Genomic DNA, 26526 nt, shown 5'->3' on the forward strand with positions numbered 1-26526 from the left:
TTTATTACTGATCAAAAAATTCCCCCGTGACCACTCACCTAAAGTAAATAAAGAATGAAAACACAAATGACACTTTTTTACTGTTGTTATTCAAATTCATCATTTTTGCAGTGGCCTTTAAAGGAAAAATACAAAAACAAAAATTCTTTCAACTAACAAAAATGTTCTGTTTTTATAAGTAAAAGACCATCTGTGCCATAAGCTAATAGAACTTTTTCTGTATTAATACATTTGGATGTAAATTTTATACAATTAACGTAATTAGTGGAAGTAATTTATGCATTTATTTCTTACGGTTTAAGCCCAAATAGTTGTGCTGAAAAACTTTAGTATTTCTCTGTAATGCAGAAAAACTGAGATGTATTGTGTTGTGTTGTTAAACTTTTTTGCAATGACAGAAATGACAGTTAAGATCAAATCTGGCTTTATATTTACACAAGGAGTTTGATATCCCTGCCATAACATAAGAGAAAATAAGAAAATTAACATAACGACACGAACTTAAATTATGACTAAAAACTGGTAGTGTGTTAAAGAAATAACATTCAACATAAAAATCCAAAATTTAAATAATTTAATGGGCTTCAAGGAAATATACACATTTTTGATTTACAGAAAAAAACAGAAGAACTGTCAGTTTTACCTGATGAGCTATATAATGAATTCAGAATATATCTTATTTCTTTGATTCAAATATCTCAACAAACCACGTGAATAAAATTAGGCTGTAATGTGAGTTCTCATCTGCGAAAGACAATATCCAACCACGAAATACAGAATCACAGTACACAGCTTGCAAGAGAAAAACGTTTTATGTATTTTATCTTTTAATTACTGTGGCACTTTTCCCTTTTTGTATAAATGCTTGCATTACATAAACTTTTATGAAATTTTAAGCAGGTTTGCACTTATTTTGACGGTCCGGAAGTTTCTTCAGTTTCGGTTTGCGCTGTCTACGGCCTGACCGGGGGAAACAGCCTACATCTGGGAAACGGCTGTTTCCCCCTGGTCGGAGAATATGGGAACAAAATAAAATAAAGCTGTGTGAACACATTTATATACAGTGACAAAACAAAACAAAAGATTAATACAATTCTTTCTCGCCAGCTGGAATGTGTGATATACTAAAAAAAACCACACACACACACACAACAACAGTGAAAAAAGGATGCCAGAAGTACTGTACTCATTTTTATTTTCAAGCGCTTGAATCGTTACTTGAATATTTCCACTTTATTCCCCGTCATAATAATATATATATTACCAACCTTTCCAACTTAATGTACTCCTTATTTTTTTGGTGTTGCTTTTCGCTTGAATGAAGGTGAAATACGCTGATAATAGAAACAATATTTGATGCTCTTACTTGTGTAAATGAGAGGTAACCTGTAATTAAAAACATAGGTCTGATAAATAAGTGCAGTGCATTAAAACGTTAAAAAAAAACAGGAGGAATTTATTTGGAGTAGATGAACTGAGTACAAATTATTGAGAATTATAGATTACATTATAGATATATAAATAAGGCACCATAAGTCTAGGTTAGAATATGACTGCCAATAATATTAATAACGCCAATAAATGCTACGGAAGTGAGAACAGGAGTCATATCTCTAGCATACCCTAGAGACCAAAACGCAAATTGCCCGAAAACAACAAAGACGACGAAGAAGAAGATTTTGGAACGTCATTTCCTGTCTTGCGCAAACCAGAGGAACGAAAGTAAACATGGCGGCGGCGGAGAAATCGACGAAGGAGAGACTGATGTCTGTGCTGGATGATTTGGAGGTTTTATCCAGGTAAAATTAAACTTCGTGCGAGCGTTTTCTCGTGTCTCGTGTAAACTGTTTGGTAAGCTATCAGTATTTTATCTGTGAAGAGATAAAATACTCGGAGCCGTGAACTAGCACCCCCAGTTTGTGCTGATTACTAGCAGACATGCCGCTCATTGGCCGAGCCTACGGCTTTTCTGAAAGAAAGATAACGAGCTCTGGGATTTGAAACAACCTGAAACACTGTTCTAATTTTTCTGTTGGAAACTGTTAGCAGTTAGAAGACTCCATTTTATAAAACAAGGTTGTTGAAGAGTTTGTAGGTACTACACTCTACGGCTAATAGTCATTTTCAAAAGGAAATATGTCTGTGAAGGTTCTCATTCATCCAGGTCATCGTAGTCTAAGGAGCTTGGAAAGAAAAGGGTCTGGACTTCTTTGAGACTGGGACTCTCCACCATTGGACCCTTAGAACTGAAGAAGCTTCTCGGATGAGAGGTGAAACGTCTTCAAGCAACTCAAAGAAGTCCAGGCGCTTTTCTTTCCAAGCTCCTTAGACTTTCAAAAGGAAACTACCACAAGAATGGCCAAAATGACTAATCAGAGAAACAAAGCGAACATAGGCGTACAGAAAACGATCATCAGTATGAGCTTTAAAAAGTAAATAAATATATAAACATAGAAATTTGATTTGTTGGATTGAAATGTGGTTTTTGACCATTTTTAATTGTGTGTGTGTTCATTTCAGGGAGCTGATAGAGATGCTGGCATTGTCCAGGAGTCAGAAAATGCCTCAACCTGGAGAGGACACGCAGGTAACACCCCACTCAGCCTTTAGTCGACACACGGAGATTTAAACAAACTAATGACCATCACAGTGGCTGTCAGACCATGCGTAGTCCTAGGGTTAGTGGTGATCAAAGGCCTTCTAGAAGCAAGTCTCACTATGTGGCAGCTATTCTAAAATGTCTCCAGCTATATATTTGGTCAGTGTTGTGAAACACTGTCCAGTTTGATACTTGTCTGCCACTCGGTGTCTGTATTTTTCCAGTTTCTGGTACTTGATCTTCAAGTTCTTTGTGGATTTGCACAGTCTTTTGTTTTTTGCTGTTTTAAAGTTTTGGTGAGACATGATCACTGATACAGGATCACTGTTTCTTTAAGGACAAACCTGTGCTTAATTGCTAAGCATAATTTTTTTTTTAAATTTAAGCATTTAATTTTAATGCTGTCACATTTGAAGATATCTAGTTCCTTCCAACTGATTTTCTGTCGTCCATAAATCTTTCATAGCTTTTGAACCTTTTATTGTGTTAGACATGAGTGATTTTAGTTAGTTACACTAACCTGTATGAAGCCTATGAAATAGGAAATCTTTGATAACAGAATGTGTTGATGCTTTATCCATAAGATCCTGGAGCTGTTGGTGCAGAGGGACAAGGAGTTTCAGGAGCTGATGGAGGTGGCCCAGCAGCAGGGGAAGGTTCACCAGGAAATGCAACTGCTGGAGAAGGAGGTGGAGAAGAGAGATAGTGACATCCAGCAGCTCCAGAAACAACTGAAGGAAGCAGAACACATCCTGGTGGGTTTGGCTTGTCTCTTGTTGTATTTTTTTTTTTTATCCAGAGCAGGGCAGCGCTGACAGATTGAAATAAATGCTCAAATGTTTTAAGTATGCTGGTGTAGCTGATACTGTGCTCTTACAGCAGAGGTGTTCAGGGTTATAGTGTTGCTATTGTAATGTAAAGGGGCCTATGATTCTCTTCTTTTTCTGATATACCGTGTTACAGATGTTCATATTAAACATGGCCAAGGTTTAAAATAATGAGGCCAGCATACGAATAGTCATAATAAACAGAAACTACATCTTCTTTAAATTCTAATATCATGTGAGAAGTGATAAAGAGGATTGATATATTTCTGTGTATCTGTTTCAGGCCACTGCTGTTTACCAGGCAAAAGAGAAACTGAAATCCATCGAAAGAGCCAGGAAAGGTGAGGGAACACTCCCGACACGTTCTGGTGAAAGCTTTGTTTGATGGCTGGTTTTCTCTTTGATGGCTTGCCCATAAATTGACACTGTTTACATGTTCTCTGCAGGAAGCATCTCATCAGAAGAAATCATCAAGTATGCTCACAGAATCAGTGCCAGTAACGCTGTGTGTGCTCCTCTCAACTGGGTGCCAGGTATGTGCCAGGCTCTCTGTATCTCACACTGGGTGTTGGTAAAAGTTCATGTTCAGCTTCATTCACTGTTGTCATACTTGACAGGTGATCCACGCAGACCGTACCCTACCGACCTGGAAATGCGTAGCGGGATGCTTGGTCACATGGCCAACCTGTCCACCAATGGTGTGAACGGTCATCTGCCAGGAGACGCGTTAGCTGCTGGGAGGTTACCAGGTAAGTTCAGCTGAGCACTTAAAGGAAGGAGTACCCATGCCTCCTGGCAAAGAGATTTTAGATGAGGTCAGAGGTTTGTTACGGTGATTTCAAAATGTATCATTTATCAATTTATCATTATCCATCCTTTAAAAAGTTAAAGGATGGATCCATTATTTTTATTTTTATCAAGTATAAACACTGAACACAGGTTTTATTTGTTGCCATTCAGACTGCATCTACATCAAGCTCTGTAACATAAGAAACTTGGCAAAAAGTACCAGCTTTCAGATACTATATAAGGGAGCTGAGAGAGAGGCTGAGATAAGTAGTGTCAGTCAGTGTTTGGCGTTTCACAGAATAATCACTTTTCTCTCGTGTCACCTCAGACGTCCTGACGCCTCATTACCCGTGGCAGTCGTCTGATGTCTCAGTGGGGATGCTGCCCCCTCACCACGGCAATGACTTTGGCCTGGAGCCTCCGGGTCACAACAAGGAGAATGAAGATGATGTAGAGGCCATGTCCACAGATTCCTCCAGCAGCAGTAGTGACTCCGACTAAAAGTGTGTCTCAGAGTCAAGAAATGCTGAGACGTGTGTGTGTGTGCGCGCGCGCGTGTCTGTTTGCTCGACTTAAAGCTCACCAGCGAGCAACATCTGAGCAGGCATCTTCAGCTTCAGTCATTTATTGTGCCTTTGAGAAATTGATTTTTTAAAATGTACCCTTTTTGAATATTAGTGAGTTTATGGTGTTAGTAGGTGGATTATGTTCCCTTTGGACAGAACCAGGCTAACTGGCGTTATTATACAGTTCAGTGAAACTACTGTATAAACTAGAACTAGCAAAAATGAAGAACGTGTCATTCTGGACTCCTACATGAAAGAAGACAGACCAAAGAATATCCTTCAGAAAACAAAGACAATAATTTGCCTTCTTTTGCTCTTTGGTGACACCGTGTGTGTGAGAGACTTGATGTCTAATTTTAGTTGGTCACGGTCAGAATGTTTGCAGTGTAGTATAAGTTGTGTAAATATGCCTGTAAATACTCAGTCTTGTAAATAAATACTTTTTGAATACAATTTTTTTTCTACTCTTTTTGTGTCTGGATTTGTGGATTTGTTGTTTTGTTATTCATGTTTAGGAACACCAACTTTCAAATGTTCCTGAACAGCATTAGATGGAAGTAGATACAGTCAGAGGTCATCTCATCCATTACGATTCAGTACATTTCATGGTGCAAGGTGTTGGCTGTATGTTTTTATTTATCAAATCTTTGAAAATCTGAACTGACACGTGCTGGAACACTATTTCTCACTGGAAGTGGAAGTAGAACATAATGCAAAAGAGCAATAAGTACATCAGGGCCATCTTGCATTTGACATCACTTTTTTGAGTGGAAAGATAAGGAGATAATAGAGATACAAGCCAGAAATTAGCACTGGGTAGAAAAGGTTTAATTTCTTGTTGCATACAAGTGGAACTAATGTCAGAGTGCAACATGATGCCTACATGTTGTTGTTGTTTTTAAAATGAGCCATGAGATATGACTTCATTTATTCATTTACAAGTTTATACTTGACACTAAGAATTGTATTTATTTAGGTTAAAGGGCGGAAGGAGTCTTTATTTACAGTATGTTGAGGCAATGATAGTGCTGCCTTCAGGAGCTCACTGTAAAACACTATGTTATTGTATACTATGGTTAAAGATTGAAATAAAGATTTGTTTTTGCAGTATGCTATTAAAATTATGTGATGTAGCCTATTTGAGTTTTTGCAGTGTTATGAAAAGGGGAAATAGTCACGAAGTGGATATTTAAAACAAATACATTTAGCTACTTTTTAAATGCTCATTTTTATTCTTTAAAGTAAGTACGCATATTTTCAGATATTTGAACACACACCAGCAGTATACTACCCTAACCCTGAGTCCTTCATCCTAAGCATTGTACAATGGTAGTAATAGGGCCAGATTAATAAAAAAAAAAAACAATAACAAATTGTGTTCATTTTCAGATTTTGGTTGAAAATTTGACATTACATTTGAAAAACTATTTTGAGGGGGAAAAGGCGAAATGTGGAGATTGCACATTGTGTTTATGGTTAAAAATAAACAATTTACTTGTAACATAAATCAATTCTGAAGTACGATTTTACTAGTTCATCTACGCAAGGCACTTTGTAGAGGGCTTTAATCTCTACATTTCGACTTTATTCTCAAAATACTAATTCCTAGTTTTTACAAAAATAGTGTATATATATGTGTGTGTGTGTGTGTGTGTGTGTGTGTGTGTGTGTGTGTGTATGTTTATACGTATGTATTTTCTTTTTTTATTTGGCCATAACATTCCTTTCATGGGACTGAACGTTCCGACAGCATTTGAAATTACCAGAGGGGAGGGCGTCTTTGGAATCGCACTACGCGTGCGCGTTCAATCCACTTTGCTGTAGAGGGAGACATGGCGACGTCCCTGATTTGCGGCCGTTTGACGGCTAGCCTGAGAACTTCAGGGGCTAGAAACACTATTAGCTCCGCTTGTAAGGTAAGTGTGTATCCACAACGGAAGACAACGTTTGGGCTTTCGTGGAATGTGTCTGTTATGGCACCACACCTTCCCCGAGGGTTAAAAGTTCTACGAATCTGACAGGGTCAAATTTGACATTAGCACAACTCGATTGAGTTTCCGTTATTTTGGCTAACACGCTAACTAGCGCATAGTTAGCACGGCCGGCTGTCAAATCTGCAGATTAAGCAGTAAACGGCCAAAGAATCACTGTGCCCTTAGTCTTTTCTGTAGCCGTACACTTCGTGTGGCTGTGAACGGCATTCTTGGTGGAGGATATGCTCAGTGAAGCTCAGTGACCTCCACCGGCAGCTGCTACAGCTTCCATCCCAGCGATTCCTCCCCCATGACATCTGTCCCGCTGGGTCTTCTTGGGAAGTTATCTGGCCAAATCCGCTCAGGCTCGGAAGCATAAACAGCTTTCACTGCAGAGATACGCTGTAAATATACAACGGGGGGGAACAGCAAGATAAAATGACGGAAGAGATCTAACCGGGAAGAGCGCGCAATTGAACCGGGAGTCCATTACACCAGGGCCCCCATAAGATAGAGCCTGACCAGCAAAACTCTGAATACTCTACACTGAGCAGAATTACGTTATTTATGTCGTATTGGTGGGAGGCTTTGGGTCTCGACATTCCAGCCTAAACATTGCTGCAGACACCTGACACCACAGGACAAACTCAGTGGTCTCATGGCTGTGCTCTGGCAGTCCGGAGCTGTTTTGGAAGCATGAAGAGGACCTACACAATACAAAACAGCTGGTTTTAGTGTTTTGTCTTATCGGTGGTAAACGTATCAGCATTCTTAACAGAAGTCTTTGTGACATCTTAGGTGAAAGTTTGAAATGCTTGTAAAACTTATTTTGACACATTCTGTTCAGATAACATCAGCAAAGCTTTACATTTGTTTTACTAAAAAGGTATCTGCAGGTTGTTGAAGCTCTCTAAAAGCACTGCATTCAGTTCTTTTGTCCAAAACTCGGAATACGCCATTTAGTGACACAATATTAGCATTTTTTCAGCTAAAAAAATTTATAGGATACTGGTTTGAAAGATGGCTGAAAGGTGTAATATAGATCAACGAAAAAGACCGGTGATCTTTAAATTGTTTCATTCTTTTTAGGCTACCTGTCAGGACTCCGTTTGCCTACATTTGTATTCATCAATAGGAATTTTTGAGTTATCCATCTGGAAATGTGATATAATGTATATTTTAATTGCAGTATTGTTCTGGGTTTTCATTTTGGATGGTGTAACAGTGAAATAATACATGTGTTACACTTTATGTGGTTGCAAGAGGGACTTTAAAAGTCTTACTTGAGTAGCCAACAAAAAGTCTTCAGTTGCTCCCTTTTTTTTCTGTTCATTATAATCTTGATAGTGTGTGCACACCTATTAGAGTTAATAATGTCTGTTTACACACACTTTTGCTTGTGATATAATTTTATATAGTGTGTAAAGGTAACAGAACAAAGTAATGTTTGACTAATTGTCTGGTATCTGAAACCTCAAAAACCGCAACAGGTTTAGTTCTTCTTGTTCTGTTTTAGCTAAACACTTACTTCAGTCACAGGTACGCCATACTGGTACCGGGGGGGGGGGGGGGCTTTTGGCCTTCAGAACTGCTTTAATTGTCTGTGGCACAGATTTAACAAGTGGCTGGAAACATTCCTTAGAGATTTTAGTCCATATTGACATGGAGCATCACACAGATGCAGATTTGTCAGCTGCACATTCATGGTGTGAGTCTCTTGTTCCATCACATCCTAACGGTACTCTGTTGGAATGAGATCTGGTGACCGTGGAGGCCATTTGAGTACAGTGAGAGCTTTTAAATGGTGATCAGTTTGTACTTAAGGCCCCAGAATGTTCCAAGAAAATATTCCCAACACTATTATACCACCTCATTAGCCTCAGCTATTGAAACAAGGCAGGATGGAGCCTGTTACGGTTAGCTTTGATGCTATCATCTGAATATCACAGCAAAAATCCAGAATCATCATTCTGTTGACTGCTTTCGGTGAGCTTCACTTCCTGTTCTTATCTGACAGGAGTGGCACCTGGTGTGAGTTTCTGCTGCTTTAGTCTGAGTGGTTATTGGAGCTACTGTTGCCTTCTTGTTAGCTCAAAGCAGCTGACCATTCTCCTATCACCTCTGACATCAACAAGGCATTTTTACCCAGAGAACCACCACTCACTGGATGTTTTCTTTTTTCAGTAAACCCTAGAGTGCAGATCAGCAGTTTCTGGTACTCAGACAAAGCCCGTATGGCAGCAGCAACCACTCCACCGTCACAGTTACTTAAATCGCTTTGTGTCTCTGGTGTGATACTGAGTTTGAACTTTAACAGGTTGTCTTGACCATGCCTATTTGCCTAAATGCTGATTAGATATTTGTGTTAATAAGTAAATATGTGAAGCAGGTGTGCCTAATAAAGCAGCCAGTCGTCTTCTTTTTTTTTTTTTTTTTGACCAAAAATGAAAGGTTGGATTTTTCTTTTGGTCCACTGATTTAGTTGAGGAAATAAACGTGATTGTCTAATGCCCAGCTGATATGCTTTGAGTAACACTTTGTTTCACATCCTTGCTGAAGTTTCCAGTGTTGCTTTTGTGGTCCTACGGACTGTGAACGATTCTCTCTTCCTCCAAGGATGGTTATGTTTTGTGTTGTAGGAATTTTATCTCGTGGGTTTAGTGTCTGCGATTTTCACATGTTGCTCTAGCAATATTGAGCAAAAGACAACACAATGATGTGTCTGCTTGTTTTGAGTTAAAAGAGATTGTTTATTTGTAGGTTAGATTGACATTTGAAGATGGTAGATGTACTGGTTTTAAGTTCATTGCTTCCTGCGCTTGTTCTTTCTGTCCCTTCAGGTTCTTGGTGGTTCTTCAGGTCTGTTTGGCGGCCATGTGTCCCAGCCCCAGCCCCCTCACGTGCAGCAGCAGCAGAGGAACCTCTCACTACATGAGTACATGAGCATCGGCCTGCTGAAAGAGGCCGGCATCTCTGTGCCGGCCGGCATGGTGGCTAACTCCTCAGAGGAGGCGTACGCTGTGGCCAAGCAGATTGGTAAGGCTGAACAAGTCGTTAACAAGCAAGTTCACTTTCACTGTCCTTTACTCCAGGACAAAAAAAACAAAAACTGTAGTTCTGTTATTAGAACAGTTTAAGTGATTTTTAAAGACAATGTCCAACCTCAGTCAAGATGCACAGCTTCACACTTTAATGGATAAAGAGGCACTGACATTTGAAGATGTTGTATATGCATTTAATTACAGAAGCCTTGAGAAGCCCAGCAGGCTAAACTTCAAATGCTTTGATTGTGAACTGACTGTGGCAATATTAACGTTTTAAATAAATCATAATACAACCTTGTCTGTAAGAAGCCAAATTACATTAGTACTGTTTCTATTCCAAACAATCTCATATTGTATAAGCCATCACTTTCACAAACTTGACTTAAGTACAGAAGTCTTACATTTAGAGTCGCTGTAGTTAAACTCTGTTCTGTCAAACTTCAGTCTGGAGACCTTTGAATTTAGCTACCATGTTAAATGCAGTGGGCTTTAGTAGTGTTATGAATGTTTTATCTGTTAATGGTCCACCACCAAGCCACTGTTGTGGATTTACTAGTGGTGATTTTCTTTGGTTGGTCTTATATGAGCAAGAAGAGCACTTTAGAGCCAGAGATGGGCAGTAACGCGTTAACGCGTTACTGTAATCTGATTCCTTTTTTCAAGTAACGAGTAAAGTAAGGGATTACTATTGCAACAACGGTAATTAGATTACCGTTACTTTCCCGTAGGAACGCTGCGTTACTGCGTTACTAAAACCGTGATTTTTTTTTTTTTTTTTTTTTTTGCGAGAATGTCTCATGACAGTGACGTAAGCGAGTGCGCTGTTAGTGACAACAGCTGTCTGCAGATCAACAATGGATCACATATCGATTGTGGGAGAGAGTATGAGCGTGCAGCGTTTAAAGTGTGGAAGTACTGACCTTACTTTGAGTTTGATTCCATAAAAAGTGACAAAAACATTAGCGTCCGTTGTGCGTGAGAAGAAAACTTCTTTTTACAGCGAAAAAACCCCTAAACAAGCACCGAGTGCGCTACGACGTAATGGGAAATTCACAGAGAAACTCGCGGATTCTTCCACTGCACCAGGGTAAACCTCCACATACGCCACTCCTGCTTTACAGGTGAAAATAGAGCAAAAGGACCGCTGAGTCTTTGACTTCATTTATTTTCTGCTGTGTTTTACTTGCATCTATTTGAAAGAGTGAGTGTAAACACAAAAAATATTTTATTTTATGTGCTGGAATGTGCAGAAAATAGCTTTAAATGTTAAACTAATTTATTCAAGTCAGAGAATGTTGCATATAATTAAATTTTTGCTTGATGCATAAAGTTAAAAAATTAAAACTGATAAAACAAAAAAAAGAGACTTTTCCATTTGATTACATTTTGTATGATGGATTATGCAGAAAAAGTAGAATTGGGCTGAAAGATCTATCGCTTTATCACCTATTCAGGTTGTAAATCGTGTTTTTAAAAAAATAACTAAGTAACTAAGTAACTAGTAATTAATTACTTTTGAAAATAAGTAATCAGTAAAGTAATGGGATTACTTTTTTGGGGAAGTAATCAGTAATTAGTTACTGATTACTTTTTCAAGTAACTTGACCAACACTGTTTAGAGCTATGTTTGAAATGAAAAACTTTAAAGATGCAGGTGTTAAACATTTTGACCCCATTGCTCTGCATTAGACTTGAAAGCATTTAAAGAGATGGAATGAAAGTTTTGACTCTAACCACGCTATTACTCTCTGACAAACCCAGTGGCGTGACTATCCATTTATGCTGCTAACTCTTTCATCACCCCTCTGGACCTGAATGCCACTTGGAAGCTTTTCTAACATTGTGTGTGTGTGTGTATGCGTGCGTGCGCGCGTGCATGTGTGTGTGCGCGTGAGTGAGTGTAAGAGTGAGACAGACAGAGAAAGACTCTCGCACACCCAGTCTATACATAGCCATCTCCTGCTTCAGTGGTATCAGTTGACACTCAGCGTGCACAATTCTTGGATAGAAAGAAGATGCACCTGTTGGAATCAATACACACCCTGTTTCTTGTTCATTGTAAGTAACATGAAAGGAGCTGCATGCCATGTTTTTTTTTTTCTCCTCATATGTTACTCCTACTTTGCCTGTGTGTGAAGTTATATTCCTCTATCAGTAAGGAGACATGTGATATGATAAGACTTGTTTAGCTAAGCTGGTCCTCTACTGCTTTTTTTTGGGGGGGGGGGCATATATAGTATGTTGCAAAAGTTTTTAGCCACCCCTAATTTCTTTATTTTGCTAGGAAAATGGGAAGCGTTTGCAGTTATTTATTGACACATGTTCAATCATACATGGAAATACAGTATACAAGCCAAAAATAAGAAGCTTGAAAGTCAAAATTTGGTATAAAGACCTTTATTCTTCAGCACAGCTTGAACTCTCTTAGGAAGATTGCTTGTCATGTGTTTCAGTAGTCTTCAGGAATTGTTCTCCAGGTTTGTCCAAGGACATTCAAAACTCTTCTTTGCATGTCTTCTGACATTTTTTTTCTGTTCTCTGACAAGATGATCCCACACTGATTCAGTAATTTTAAGGTCTGTGCTCTTGGGAGGCCACTGTCTGTTTGTCCATACAGGCATGCTTTCACTGGATTGGCAGTGTGTTTGTGGTCATTGTCATGCTGATAATGAAGCTATTGATAGTCAGATGTTTTCCAGATGTTAATTTGCAGTGGATCAAAATCTGATGGTACTTTTTCATGATTCCACCAATTTGACAAGATCTCCTGCGTCCCTGGATGAAATTCAGCTCCAAAACATGACGAACGAAGCCTCCACTATGTTCTATAGATGGCTGTAGACATTCACTGTTGTATTTTTCCCCTGTATATATTAATGATGATTTGAACCAAATATGTGAAATCTGGACTGATCTCTCCATAAGACCTGCTGCCGCTGATTTTCAGTACAGCTTTTGTCTGATTTTGCTGTTTATGTTCTTTAAGAATGACTCCTTGACAGCTACCCCTTTGACTGAGACCATTTCTGAGGAGGCTTGCACGCCCACATTTGTGAATGTACTAACTCAAGAATAAGACGATGTAAAATTTTTATACGATAGGTGTATCTGCTAGGAGGCTGAGTGGTTCCACTGGCTGCTGCCACGTCTTCTTTTGTCCTCCACTTTTCTAATTTCATCAAAATCTTTAAGAAATTTTACAGACTGCTCTAAAGAGCTTGTTTGAGACAGAGGATGAACTGTGATAGGGTGTGGCCAAGGCCAAGTATAAGATAAAAGGAAATGATTAAACTGAGCTACGCCCCCCCCCCCCCAGTCCCAGAATGAAACTGTGTATTGATGAAAATGAACAAAAGTACTAATTAATGGAATAAAACTGAAACATGCTGTGTGCTACAGCATGCCATGCTGTTCTTAAAGAAGTTAAAGCTAAATGTGTATATAATTTACTATTATCATGAAACATTAGCACAGTTAGTGATAAGTTGCCACCTAGAGTTGAAGAAAACTGGTTCAAAAGCCAAACTTGTGAACAAACCTTCAAATAAAACTCAACTATGACCCAGAGCTTTGTGTCACTGCATATTTTTGAAACGGTCAAGGGTGCGTTAGTTGCCAACTGGAGTCCTTCCCTCTCACTTTTAAACTCAGCCATTATTGCAAAAGCCTCATGGTGTCTTGTAAGCCTCTGGCCATATTGTTTATGCGTGACAGGAGAATAAGATCAAATTAGTCCATCTAAACGTTGTGTCACTAAAGAAAACATACAAATGGAGGTCTGTTTCTGTTAATATCAAAATTGAAGTAGAGCAGTGATTGGTACATTTATGTATAAAGCAGCAAACACACATTTGAAATATGTGAGTGTAAATATTAACAGAAAACCAGGATATTTTTTTACTTGATATTAACAATGTACAAACTTCATTTCTGGCCGGTCTATCATGTAACTGATTAGTTACTATGACATTTAGTGCATTTAATATCACAGTGTGTAATTGATGAATGTGTGTGTGTGTTAGGTTCGAAGGACCTTGTGGTGAAAGCTCAGGTTCTGGCTGGCGGCAGAGGAAAAGGGACGTTTGAAGGTGGACTAAAGGGAGGAGTGAGGATCGTCTACTCGTAAGTAACCCACCCTTTATAATTAAACAAAATAAGTCGTTACTGGCAACAAATCGGCTAAATTACGATTGTCTATATGTAAACACATCTTAGATAAAATCCTGTCCTCACTTACGCGTGTACCAAAGAGTATGTTTTGCTGCTTCACAGTAAAACCCATGTTTAAGATTATTAACATGAAACAGGATCAGCAGGAAATGTTTGTGTTGGCCATGGGAGTGGAAAGATTGTAGGAGAGATAACGGTAAATAACGATCACCCTAGCTCCTCATCATGTTGTGGCACAGAAAGGAGGAGAGGAGAACACATACATGAAGAGGGAGGTGGAAGACACCAGGGAGTTCAGCTCCTTCTGTATGAAGAAACAGTGCTGTGTTTAGAGACCTTAATGATGTTTGACCATGTTTACATGCTAATCAATTTAACCTACCCTACCTTGAGTAGTGAATATGCAGTCATTTGAAGAATGTTTTCCCACGACTCTATGCACTTCTGTGAAAAACAGCCTGCGATTCGATAGCTTATAAAAAGATCTTTAGCAACAATAACGTAAAAAACTTGAAGTCATCACAACTGTGCTATCATGAACTTTGACATGCTAGCTACGGTCTGTAGGGTCTGACATGTAGCTCCTGTGTTTTTTGTAGTTTCTTAGCATTGCTAAGTCTGCACTTGCTGAGGATTTTCTGGGCTGTTTCCACTGCTGGAAAATTGTGAGGGGTCTTTCTCATGCCTACAGATTGTAGAGCTGATTGAATATCTGAGCTGCTGTAGTCATCAAAGTGCTTCATTAATTTTTATTTAGCACAGCTGACTGCTGTGTAATTGGAAAATGCTGCCTACTTGGCAAAGTGTCTCCAGTATGGCAGCAACAAACTGCAGTAATACTGAAAAATGGATGAAAATGAACTCCAGACTTCATCTGAAGAACAAAATAATTAATTGGACTATTCATTTCCTCTTAATGAGTTTGACAAGCCTGTTCTATTGTCTGTTTTCAGAAGTTACTGCACAGACTTTGCATACTGTTGTTTAGAGGACAAAGGCTGTAAAGAGTGAAAATTAACTTATTCTGCACCGTACAATACACGGAGCAGATTACACTTACAACCTTGGTAACTGTGTCCATCCTCATTCTCCTGCTTACTGACTAGCTCAGGAAAGTAGTGCTGACAGATATGATTTAAATGTTAATAAACTCAAGTATCTGTTTAATAATTTTAGTTTGTATTGTCCTTACAGGTTTTTATCTATTTGTTTCATAAGTTTTCTAATTAACTTGTTATGCATTAAAAAGTTTTCAATTTCCTGTCTTCTCCTCATCTCCAGGCCAGAGGAAGCCCGAGACATTTCATCTCAGATGATTGGTCGAAAGCTGTACACCAAGCAGACCGGGGAGGCGGGTCGTATCTGCAACCAGGTGTTCATCTGCGAGCGCAGGTACCCACGCAGAGAATACTACTTTGCCATCACCATGGAGAGGTCCTTTCAGGTGAGGGAACACAGGCGCACCCACAAGAAGCCAAATGATGTGTTTGCTCAGCTGAGAACGATGCTTTCACGGGAAATGAATTTCCTTAAAAAAAAAAACAACAAAGGTGGAAAAGTTCAAAAGGAGTGCTCTTAATGCCCATTTCTTTGTGTTTTGTAAATCATGCATTAACCTTTCAAACAAACCTTTAGAGGAGATGATAAATTTTTTATGTTGAATGGTGTTCAGGCTTTGCTTCTCCCCTAAATGGTCCCAAAAAATCACAGATTTAGTGTTACTAATAACCCATCAGTCTCTGTGTAGAGCCCTGAGCCCTGGCTGAACGACTTGACACGAGCTGTCAGGCGCGACTGCCATCGAACTGAGCGCAAGTGGAAAAAGGACAAACTACAAGTGTCATTCCAGATGCTGAAGGACTGTTGGCGTCAATATCAAAGAACTGTAAAAGATGCCAAAAGAAAACACTTATCTGACATTATTTTGTCAAACTGCCACAACCCGCGTATTTTATTTAAAACTATTAACTCTGTTCTTAATGCACCGTATACTGACTGTATTGAGCCCTCATCAGAAGCCTGTCAAAATTTTTTACACTTTTTTATTGAGAAGGTCTCCTCCACAAGGGATCAGATCTCTCCTTGTGGTCATGACCTCTCACTCTCTGTTTCCTGCTCTGCTGTCTTTGACAGGTTTGAGCCTGTGACTCTGTCCTTTTTAAAGGAGACTGTTGGTCATCTTAAGCCTGCAGGGTCTCCAAATGATGCTGTCCCTCCTCGACTTTTAAAAGAGGTGTTACCTACAGTTGGTCCTTTGGTTCTTGAGCTGGTAAACCATAGTCTGATGTCAGGTATTGTCCCTAAAGATTTTAAACATGCAGTAGTCAAACCCCTGATTAAAAAACCTGCTCTTGATCCTACGGTTCTTGCAAATTACAGGCCTATCTCCAAACTACCTTTTCTTTCCAAAATTCTTGAAAAGGTAGTTTACAGCCAAATAATGGCCTTCCTGGAAAAGCAAAATGTTTTAGAGGTTTTCCAATCTGGTTTTAAACCCTTTCATAGCACTGAATCAGCCCTTTTAAAAGTTTTTAATGACATATTTTTAGCGACTGATGCTGGGGACTGTGTTGTTCTTGTGCTTTTAGATTTGACAGCTGCGTTTGATACCGTGGATCATGCCATTTTATTCTCTCGTTTGGAGCACTGGGTGGGCATTAGGGGCACAGCACTGGAGTGGTTCAGGTCCTACTTGACGGGGCGAACTTTTTGTGTCAGCCTTGGTGACTATGTGTCGTCCTCCGCTCCCCTCTTGTGTGGTGTCCCACAGGGCTCAGTTCTAGGCCCCCTCCTCTTCTCTTTATATCTGCTTCCTCTGTTCCTTTCCACTTTTATGCTGATGACTGTCAGATCTATGTCCCTCTAAAGAAAAAAGGCAGATACCTTACACAGCCATTACTTCAGTGTCTCGATGACATTAAGACTTGGATGTCTGTTAACTTTTTAAAATTCAATGATAAAAAGACAGAGGTGATGGTTTTTGGTAGCTCCACTGAGACCCCCAATGTGTATGTAGATTCCCTGGCACAGTATGTTAAGCCAACTGTCACAAACCTGGGGGTCAAAGTGGACTGTGATCTGAAGTTTGATAATCAAATTAAGGCAGTGGTAAAATCTAGCTTCTTTCACCTCAGGCAGCTGGCAAAAATAAAGCCAATTCTTTCACGGCAGCACTTTGAGACAGTGATCCACGCCTTTGTTAGCACTCGGCTGGATTACTGTAATGCACTTTATATTGGGCTCAGTGCATTATATATTAGTCATCTACAGAGGGTGCAAAATGCCGCAGCTCGTCTTTTAACAGGCACTCGAAAGTTTGAGCACATTTCCCCTGTTTTAGCTTCACTTCACTGGCTGCCCATTTCTTTTAGGATTCATTTTAAAATTCTTTTATTTACTTTTAAAGCTCTCCATGGCCTAGCTCCATCTTATCTCTCTGAGCTGCTACAGCCTTATACACCCACCCGCTCTCTCAGGTCAGCTGATCAGCTGCTCCTGAAGATACCCAGGACTGGGCGTAAACTTAGAGGAGATCGTGCTTTTGCTGTAGCAGCTCCAAAACTGTGGAACGAGCTTCCTTTAGAGATTAGACAGGCCAGTTCTTTATCTGTTTTTAAGTCACTCTTGAAAACCCACCTCTTTACCCTGGCCTTTGACACCACGTGAGATGTTGGTTTTTTATTTTAGTTGTTTTTAGGTGATTTGATGCTGTTTTATCTTGTTTTTGTTTTAACTAGGGCTGAACGATTATGGAAAATAATCTAATTGCGATTTTTTGCCCCAATATTGCGATTGCGATGCGATATGCGATTATTTTTTAAGGTCTTTGTCTTCTTTATTATTAAACAAAGACAAGCAATACATCATATAGTATGGCCAATACTATATTACATTAATTTTAAACTGTTCTTTCCTGGAAGACAGACCTCTGTTATGATGACATGAGGTGATGCATGAATTGATGACTGACATTTTTATTTAACTTCTTCAATCACAACAGTATATTTGAACATACACAATAGTTTATTTTTAGCTTACAAACATCTGAGCATAAAGTGCTGGCAAGGAACCCTGGTGTAAACATTAAAATGAAAGTCAGTACAATGTGCAGATTGCAGAAATATACATAAAAAAAATCAGTGGCTTTACCACACTCAGTTTTTCGACATCTGTGAACTACTAGACAGTCATTCAATTAAAAAATAATATTAAATAAATAAAACTAATAAATAAAAAATACACACATCTTACTGATCTCTGCAGTCAGTAACATTACACATAAAGTGCAAACATAATAGCAATTGTATAAACACACACACAAACACGCCTTTAAAATTTAAAGGCGTGAAATTGGACGGTCTAGTTCTGATTAGCGTCACCGCTGTCTCGGTGGAGTTTAATAAACTCGGCCGTCTGCTTCTTGCTATCTAAAATATAACCAGACACTGGTGTAAATTCTCGACTGTCTCACACTTCTGTTTAATAAGTTTTCTGTTTGACGTTTAGTCAGCTGTGTGAAAACCAAGGAGGAACCCACCCGGGGGATTAATAAAGTTTTATTTTATCTAATCTAATAACTTTAATCTCAGCCAAACCGATTTACTCACGAACAAACAAAACACTGAAAAAAGCCCAACAATAACATTTTTAGGTTGTCTAAGTGACTTATATATTACGTTTAACCCGAGCAGCGAAACTCCGCGGTGATCTGAAAATGATGTGCCGGGAGTTGTGCCGTTCTCGGCCGCATCAGTAACCCTCGAGCTCCCGGCTAGCTGTCGAGCTGGTGGGTAGCAGACACCTCTGAAAACGTCGAAGCACTTTTGCAAATATGGGATATCTTGATAAACCGAGCAGATATTTGATGTTTACACAACTACTTTCTCGCCTGAAAATATGTTAAAAGTTTATTTTGTGACCCAGAAAGATTAGTATGAGTAATTTTAAAACTTAGTAGCGGCCGCCATTGCTGGAAACTGGAGTTTGGCTGGGCCGCGCTATGAATTCTGGGATATGGTAGTAATTTGGACAGCCTTCGGCGCGTCGCTGTGACGTAATCGGTCTACAAATGCGGCCTCAGGAGGATGCAGCCCATGAATTTGGACATGTCCAGAGTATAATCGCAGCCTTTGCGGTTAGAAAATTGCACTTGATCATGTCGCGATATTATCGCAAATGCGATATATCGTTCAGCCCTAGTTTTAACATAGGGCTGTTTTTAATTTTATGTTTTATGTGTTTTATTTATTTATTTTGCTGTTTTTTGTTATTCTATTGTTTTAACTTATTTTCTGTACAGCACTTTGTTCCTGTGCTGGGTATTTTAAAGTGCTTTATAAATAAAATTGGATTGGATTTGTTAGAGGTGATTAGTATTAGTCTAAGTGTTAGGGAAGGTACACTTACACTACAGTAATCTCATGATGTTTTTGCGTGGCATTGAATGAGCTCTAGATCATTTTAGTTGAGCTGTTGACAGTCTGCAAGCCTAGTGTGAAAAGCTCAAGCTGCTGCTGTTTGTTTACTTAAACACATTAAACACATTACTCATTCATTTAAATTAAGATCTGTATCATAAGAAAAGTCAGCTCTGAAAAAATTAGAGGCAATTTATAAACTACAAAAATTAGATGTGAAATTAAAGATTTAGATGAGATTAACTGTTGTTTTTGTAATGTAACTGTACATCGCACCTCCCCTCCACATCTTTTCATTCAGATGACTAAATTAAGCAAAGCACACACAGATTCATCTGTCAGTGCTTAAATGCATCTTGACTCATCTTCATTGAACTCATAAAAAAACAAAGTTGTGATTCAGTTAACAGATTTTGTCCACTAGATGGCAGCACAATACTGAAGATAAAGTCAGTGTTTTTACATGTGTTAAGAATTTTAACACTTTCACTGGATCTTTTTCAGGGTTCAGTGAGTCTGTATGCTTGACTGGATGTTCAGGTTTTTATTCATAATTAGGCAAAGCTGCTAACATTTGAGTCGATTGTGTCTATAACTTGATTATAGATCATGAACTATGCGGTGAGCAAGAATTTTATGTGTTTAAAACGTTTTCACACTGTTGTATATAGTATATAAAATTCTTATTGTAATGTATTCCACATGTTCTTACTGTATGGAGAAAGGGATAAAGATGCTGCTCACCACAGAAATTCCTTCTTAGTATTTTGCCGTCATCACAGCAGAAATAAGGAGGTCTCAGCTCAGGAGTCTTTGGAACAAAACCTTGTATTAAACAGGGTTTGTGATCTGAGGAGCCTCCTTAGGATGTGCAGTCATGAAGACTTGTGTGGATAACCTTTTTATTTTTTTCTCTCTATGCAGCTGTGTTTATGAAGCTGCTGCAAGCAATCAGCGCGCTCAGTGATTAGCCTATTGACAATCAGATGAATGTGAAATTAATAAGTATTTTCATATTTTATAAACTATTTAGTGTTGCTTTTCTAACAACAATGAAAATTACTTACTCCGGTCTGAGAGTTTCTTCTTTTTCCTGTTTTACACGACTTTAAATAGAAAATCTGAGGGTTTGAGAAAATAATCTGAAGATAAATGACATGATTATAAAATTGTTTATTGTTGTCTTTTGCATTTTATTATGAGGACGGTGATTTTACTGTGCAGGCACAGACTACTTTGTTGCTTTTGTTATGAGAGGTTTGAAGACATTGGAATTTTTTTTTATTTTTTTTTTTCATGGCAATAGCATCTTTTAGTTTTTACACAGAAAAATAGGAAGTCTGAAGGATGTGGCTTCAGATTTGATTTAAATTACAGGAAGAGCAGCCAGGTCAGTAAAAAAACAGAAGGTAATTTTGATTGTAATTATTGGGAGAGGATAGTCAAAACCTCCTTGCATAAAATCACTCTTATTAAATCACCCGTTTTCTTTGTAAAGGTGTCTATCCGGGGCTTAGGTTTCACAGATTTCGAAACAAAAATGTTGCAGTAACTCTAAGATTTTAAATCCCCATCCCTCCCACTTGTGTCCCACAGGGCCCTGTGCTGATTGGCAGCTCACAGGGTGGCGTGAACATCGAAGATGTTGCAGCGGAAAATCCAGATGCCATTGTGAAGGAACCCATCGACATCGTGGAGGGTATTAAGATGGAGCAGGCTGTCAAGGTGCGATCAATGGTAGATGTAATAAGTCACGAAACAGACTTGAGGTGCACCCACTTTGTAGTTTGGGCTGCAGGAAGACTTGGAGGAAGAGAAAGGGGAGTGTGTTTGTGTGCGTTCATGCTGCAGTGAGTGCCAAAATGTCTAAATCAGAAGGGGCTCTTTGCTGTTTAAAGAAGGTTAACTCTTATCTAAACAAGGTCATTGGTTGGAGAAATTGTTGCATTCTTCTTAGCGTGTTTTTGCACCTATTTTTGATATAATTAAGGTTTTTCGAATTTTTAGTTTGTTATCTGTTAATGACAAATTTCCGCCCATCATCCCAAATTTTCCTCTGAGCCTAAGTTATAATCATTTTCCAGGGCTTATAGAAAACAACTGATATTTTCTCATGTTTACAGTATGAAATTGGTGCCTGGTTTAGAATAATCATACTTTTTTTTATTTTTCAGTCTGATGTTTGCCTTTAAAATAATCTGTTAGAGGGAAAAAAAACCCTTATCCTGTTTTAGATGATGTGCCAAGCAAGATAAATAATGCTCCATGTTGTGCTTTATTTACAAAGATGACTCTACAAACATTCAGCTGGAGCTTTTTACAGAATCAGATTTTCACATGAGATGTACAAACAATAACGGCGATGAAGAAAGAAATGTTATCAGTTAATTTTAAAATAGTCTCAATAAGACACTGGCTCTAGTCCTTATGAAGGAGTAAGCTTGTTTTTTAAGGACAACAGGTTGTGTAGGTAGGGTTGGGTATTCCTGCGGTGCATCAGGATAATATCCCCAGTGTTTCACTTTTGTCAAATTACAGCCTTATTCCAAAATAGATTACATTCATTTTCTACCTCAGAATTCTATTCACAATACCCTATAATGACAAAGTGAAAAACATTTTCTTGCAATTCTTGCAAGTTTATTAATAATATAACATGTACAGAATTTTTCACAGTCTTTGCTGTGACACACAAAATTGAGCCCAGGTGAATTTCCCTCGGGATGAATAAAGTATTCTGATTCTGATTCTGACTATGTTTCCACTGATCGCCTGTCGGGTGTTTGTACAACATTACTAGAGTCCACCTGTGGTAAATTCTGTTGACTGGACGTTGTTTGGAAAAGCACACAGCTGTCTATATAAGGTCCGACAGCTAAAGGTGCATATCAGAGCACAAACCAAGGAATTGTCTGTAGACCTCTGAGACAGGATTGTATTGAGGTACAGATCTGAGGAAGGGTGCAGAAAACAGCATTGAAGGTCCCAGTGAGCACAGCGGCCTCCATCATCTGTAAGTGGAAGAAGCACCAGGACTCTTCCTAGAGCTGGCCGCCTGACTAATCTGAGCCATCAGGGTAGATGGGCCTTAGTCAGGGAGCTGACCAATAACCTGATGGTTTCTCTAACAAAGCTCCAGCATTTTTCTGTGAAGCGAGGAGAACCTTCCAGAAGGACAGTCATTTCTGAGGACTACACCAATCAGTGCTGCATGGTAGAGTGGCCAGACAGAAGCCACTCCTCAGTAAAAGCCACATGACAGCCCCCCTGGAGTTTGCCAAAAGTCACCTGAAAGATTCAGACCACGAGAAGCAAAATCGTCTGGTCTGAGGAAACAAAGATCAAACGCTCATAACTGCCCATCACCTGGCCAATACCATCCCTACAGTGACGCATGGTGGTGACAGCATCATGCTGGGATGTTTTTCAGCAGCAGGAACTGAGAGATTAGTCAAAGTCGAGGGAAAGATGAATGTAGCAATGTACAGACACATCCAGCGCTCAGCTCTGCGACAAGGTTCATCTTCCAACAGGACAATGACCCTAAGCACACAGACAAGATAACAAAGGAGTGGCATCAGGAGCACTCTGTGAATATCCTCAAGTGGCCCAGCCAGAACCCAGAGTTGAACCCAATTCAACATCTTGGAGAGATCTGAAAAGGGCTGCCAACCAACGCTCTGCATAAAGTCTGATAGAGCCTGAGACGTTCTGCAAAGAAGCAGATCATATTAAAAAAAAGCGCGCGCACACACACACACACACACACACACACACACACAAATGACTTGAGGCTGTAATTGTGTCATTATGTTTGTTTCATCATCACTATTGCTGTCATTATGGGCCAATGTGGAAGAAGTGAAGCGCTGCAAATACTTTCTGATGCACTGTGGTCTACCTTTTGTCAACAAGATGATGCTGCAGTGTTTGTAATGTAGCTGCTGTACTTTACAGCTACTTGAGCAGCTACTTGTGAGAGAGTGAGAATGTTCCTGCTACATGTACCGAACAAGTAAAAAGCACTAGGGGGAAAATTCAGCACTCTTGAGCTGAGCGCTCAGGTGTGTTCACTCAATCACACTTGGATCATGAACTCCATTAACTGTAGTTTATTTCCAGATCACCTGAACAAACTCAAAACATTACAGCTTTCACAAAACTATCATGTTTAATAATCATTATCACGGCATCTGCACGTTGCAAAAGCTTCTTCTTGACCGATCTTAAAAAAAATGCGCTTAACACAGAAACATGATCTTAATAATAATTTCAATTTAAAAAAAAAAAAAAAAAAACTACAAAGATGAAGTGATCGCCCTGTAGCCATGACACGTTATGTCTGCTTGTTTCCTGACATAAATCAACTTGGAATTCATAATTACAGAAGGCTTCATCAGGTTCTCCCTCTGTTTCTTCTTACATCAGCAGGAGTGCTTTCACAGTTGCAAGCTGTATCTGGACGGCTCTTGTTGGGTTTTCTCACGGAAGCTGCCATCAGTCTTTTACCACTGTAAATATGTACTGCTCAAAATAAAATGAAGGGAACACTTGATCATCGCAGTCTTACACCAAGTCGGTTAAACCTCTGGACATCAGTCTGTCCAGTTAGGATGCACAACAGGACAGACCCAGTGTCACCTGCTTTGGTATAAATGAAAGTAACAATGGCTTCTTCCCCTCAGAAACATTAAGCACTGATTCTAGACTTGAGTTCTCTAAAAGCAAAGTTAGAGGAATTGTAGTAATAAGAAAATCATTCAAACAGAACACAGTTCATGAAGAAATTATTCTAATCACCTTTAAAAGAAACATGAATTTTGTTATTTTTCTATCAGCTGACTTTCAGAAGCTAATGCTGGAGTTCTTTCTTGTTTTTGGTGGACTTGATTTATTTTGTTTACAGATGTACTCATTTCTCCACCCTGTCTCACTTCTGACCGTCTTTCTTTTCCTTTCCACTTTATTCCTGTTCCCCTGTTGCTGCACATCTCTTTGGCTCTGAATATTGAATATGTTGGTTGTCATAGTGAAAGCAGAGACTCAATATATTTGACAGAGAGAAGAGGTGTTGATTGCAGGGCTCTCAAACTAGATGGAGCGGCATTGATATTCCTTCGCTGCATTTATTTTTGTCCGCCAAGACCACATTTTTCAAACAACGTGATGTTCTTACAGACCCAGCAGGCTTTCCGTGCTTCTAATGAGACCTGTCGAAGCTACTGTTTCTGTTTGAAATTTCACTTTTGTCTTAATGTCGACAGGATTAAGCTCTGTGGGAGCAGTGAATGAGACAAAGTGCTACATATGTGACCAAGAAAACCAAAACAGTGAGCTGAAAGATGTTAAAGATATCAGGACAGTTAGAGGAGATGCTTAAATCAAGCTATAATTCTTATGCCATTGTTGATAATGATCAGAACTCCCTTTCTCTCAGTGTACAGAAGTTTTACTACACATTTAATTCCCGACAAATCTTAATGTAAGTAAACCACACAAGCTCAGTGTTTCTACGTGATAAAGAAACGCTGCAGTGGTAAGTAAATCTGTCAGCAAGACTTTTTCGGCAATGACCTACCAGAACTTTTTCTGTAGCTGTACACTTTAATTTAAGCTGCTTCGTAGTTATAAAACAGAAGATATTTGATCATTCAAAAAAATATGAAAATACTGAAAGTTTATTTCTTTCTAATTACTTAATTACTTTGTAGCGAATGCTGTGAACCTAAAAGTATAAAATTCCTCCTTCACATTCTCCAAAGCCGGAGTACAGTCTTTTCTCAAGCCGATTTTGGCCCCTGGGCTTTATGTTTGACCCCCTGATCGCGGCTATAAACATGTATTCTTTGGGCATTTCTCTGCCATTTGTTTGAAAATAGCTCGCTGCTGATTTTTTTTTTTTTTTTTTTGACAAAGTACATCTGTCTGCAGGTTGCTCAGAAGATGGGCTTCCCTCCAGCGTTGATGAATGAGGCAGCTGAGACCATGGTCAAACTGTACAATCTGTTCATTAAGTATGACGCGTCAATGGTCGAGATCAATCCCATGGTGGAAGACTCCTCTGGCATTGGTAGGCGCACACACATGCACCTGTCTGTTTCTGTCCTTGTAGGGTGGTGCTGGGTCTTGTCTAGCCTTTTCCCCTAACCTAACCCAGCTGTTTGGAGTGATGTATAGCCTGATCATGTGGGCAAACAAATGTGTTTACAGTTGTTTTGAGCACATTTTAAGCTTTCAGTAGCAGGAAACTGTTAAAATCCATCAGAGATGCAACCTGAGTTAGAACAGACTAATCTTTCCCTTCTGAGTCATAACATCACTGTTCCACTCTCTATCACACACATTCTGTCTCATTGAATTTTTAATCATGTGGTCTGGAGAACAAAAAAGAAAACATCCTCTTTGAACACAGAGATGAAGTCAGAGTCACTGTTAGGTTAGGAAATACAGCTTGAAAAAGGAATATAATGGCATTATTTTATGGTATTTTAATAAATGTAAAAACTAGGGGTGCAACGATACACAAAATTCACGGTTCGGTTCGATACTTTGGTGTCACGGTTCGATATTTTTTCGATACAAAAAAATGTTCATGCCTTTTTAATTTGTCATTTATTAAAATTATAAATATATATTTTAACTCAAAAGTACAGTTTTTAAATTTAACCCTAACCCTTGTGCGTGTTTTTTATTTTGACAGCGAATGCGCACCTGCGGACCACTTATGTGCAGCCCTGGTTATTTAGCTCATCATATTGCAGCCACAGAAATTATTTTGTCCATGAAACCATAAAGCTGCACTTTCTTTTTGCCTTATAGTCTGATTTGTCATAACTTCTCCGTTTTGTGGTAAGCTTTTCTTTGGCTGTCACTTCTTCACCCTGACCTGTCTTATTTGGCTCAGCAGAACTGAAATGCTTTTACACATGCACTCACATAAGCTCAGCGATTCTCTGTGCGATCAACCTCTCACATGTGTAAGCTGCGGGAGATTTCACTTGTCATGTTTGCATAGTAAGCTAACGATTAATAAGACGATGTCAGAGGAATTGGTGCACAAATTATCATCACTCACAGATCAGTGCTGTCGCTCTCTATACACAGTTCGCACGATTGCAAAGTGAAAGCAAAAAAACAAGCG

General features: G+C 39.1%; 2 protein-coding genes across 2 annotated transcripts in view; both read left to right on the forward strand.

Annotated features, from left to right (window-relative positions):
* Positions 1–1644: 1644 nt before the first annotated feature.
* med4 (mediator complex subunit 4) lies at positions 1645–5222 on the forward strand. The gene is made up of 7 exons (XM_086266326.1): positions 1645–1799; positions 2521–2587; positions 3184–3354; positions 3710–3767; positions 3873–3959; positions 4044–4175; positions 4544–5222. The coding sequence occupies exons 1-7, from the start codon at positions 1729–1731 to the stop codon at positions 4714–4716; spliced, it is 759 nt and encodes a 252-aa protein (XP_086122452.1). The 5' UTR covers positions 1645–1728; the 3' UTR covers positions 4717–5222.
* Positions 5223–6546: 1324 nt separating this feature from the next.
* The window catches only part of sucla2 (succinate-CoA ligase ADP-forming subunit beta), a 31864-nt gene continuing 11884 nt past the window's right edge, over positions 6547–26526 (forward strand). The window contains exons 1-6 of the mRNA XM_086265716.1: positions 6547–6697; positions 9595–9790; positions 13821–13920; positions 15250–15412; positions 20982–21110; positions 25317–25455. Coding sequence (XP_086121842.1) covers positions 6614–6697; positions 9595–9790; positions 13821–13920; positions 15250–15412; positions 20982–21110; positions 25317–25455 — 811 coding nt within the window. The 5' untranslated portion in view covers positions 6547–6613. The remainder of the gene's footprint in view (positions 6698–9594; positions 9791–13820; positions 13921–15249; positions 15413–20981; positions 21111–25316; positions 25456–26526) is intronic.

The sequence above is a fragment of the Aulonocara sp. 'chitande type north' Nkhata Bay genome, linkage group LG16, assembly GCF_057382095.1.
Source record: "Aulonocara sp. 'chitande type north' Nkhata Bay isolate Kocher_YH1m ecotype deep benthic linkage group LG16, A_spYH_male_GT1.1, whole genome shotgun sequence".
Classification (NCBI taxonomy): Eukaryota; Metazoa; Chordata; class Actinopteri; order Cichliformes; family Cichlidae; genus Aulonocara; species Aulonocara sp. 'chitande type north' Nkhata Bay.

Coding starts and splice junctions, on each gene's coding strand:
- med4 (XM_086266326.1), top strand. CDS start 1,729: ATGGCGGCGGCGGAGAAATCGACGAAGGAGAGACTGATGTCTGTGCTG. Junction 1,800..2,520: donor GATTTGGAGGTTTTATCCAG/GTAAAATTAAAC, acceptor TGTTCATTTCAG/GGAGCTGATAGAGATGCTGG. Junction 3,355..3,709: donor AGGAAGCAGAACACATCCTG/GTGGGTTTGGCT, acceptor TATCTGTTTCAG/GCCACTGCTGTTTACCAGGC.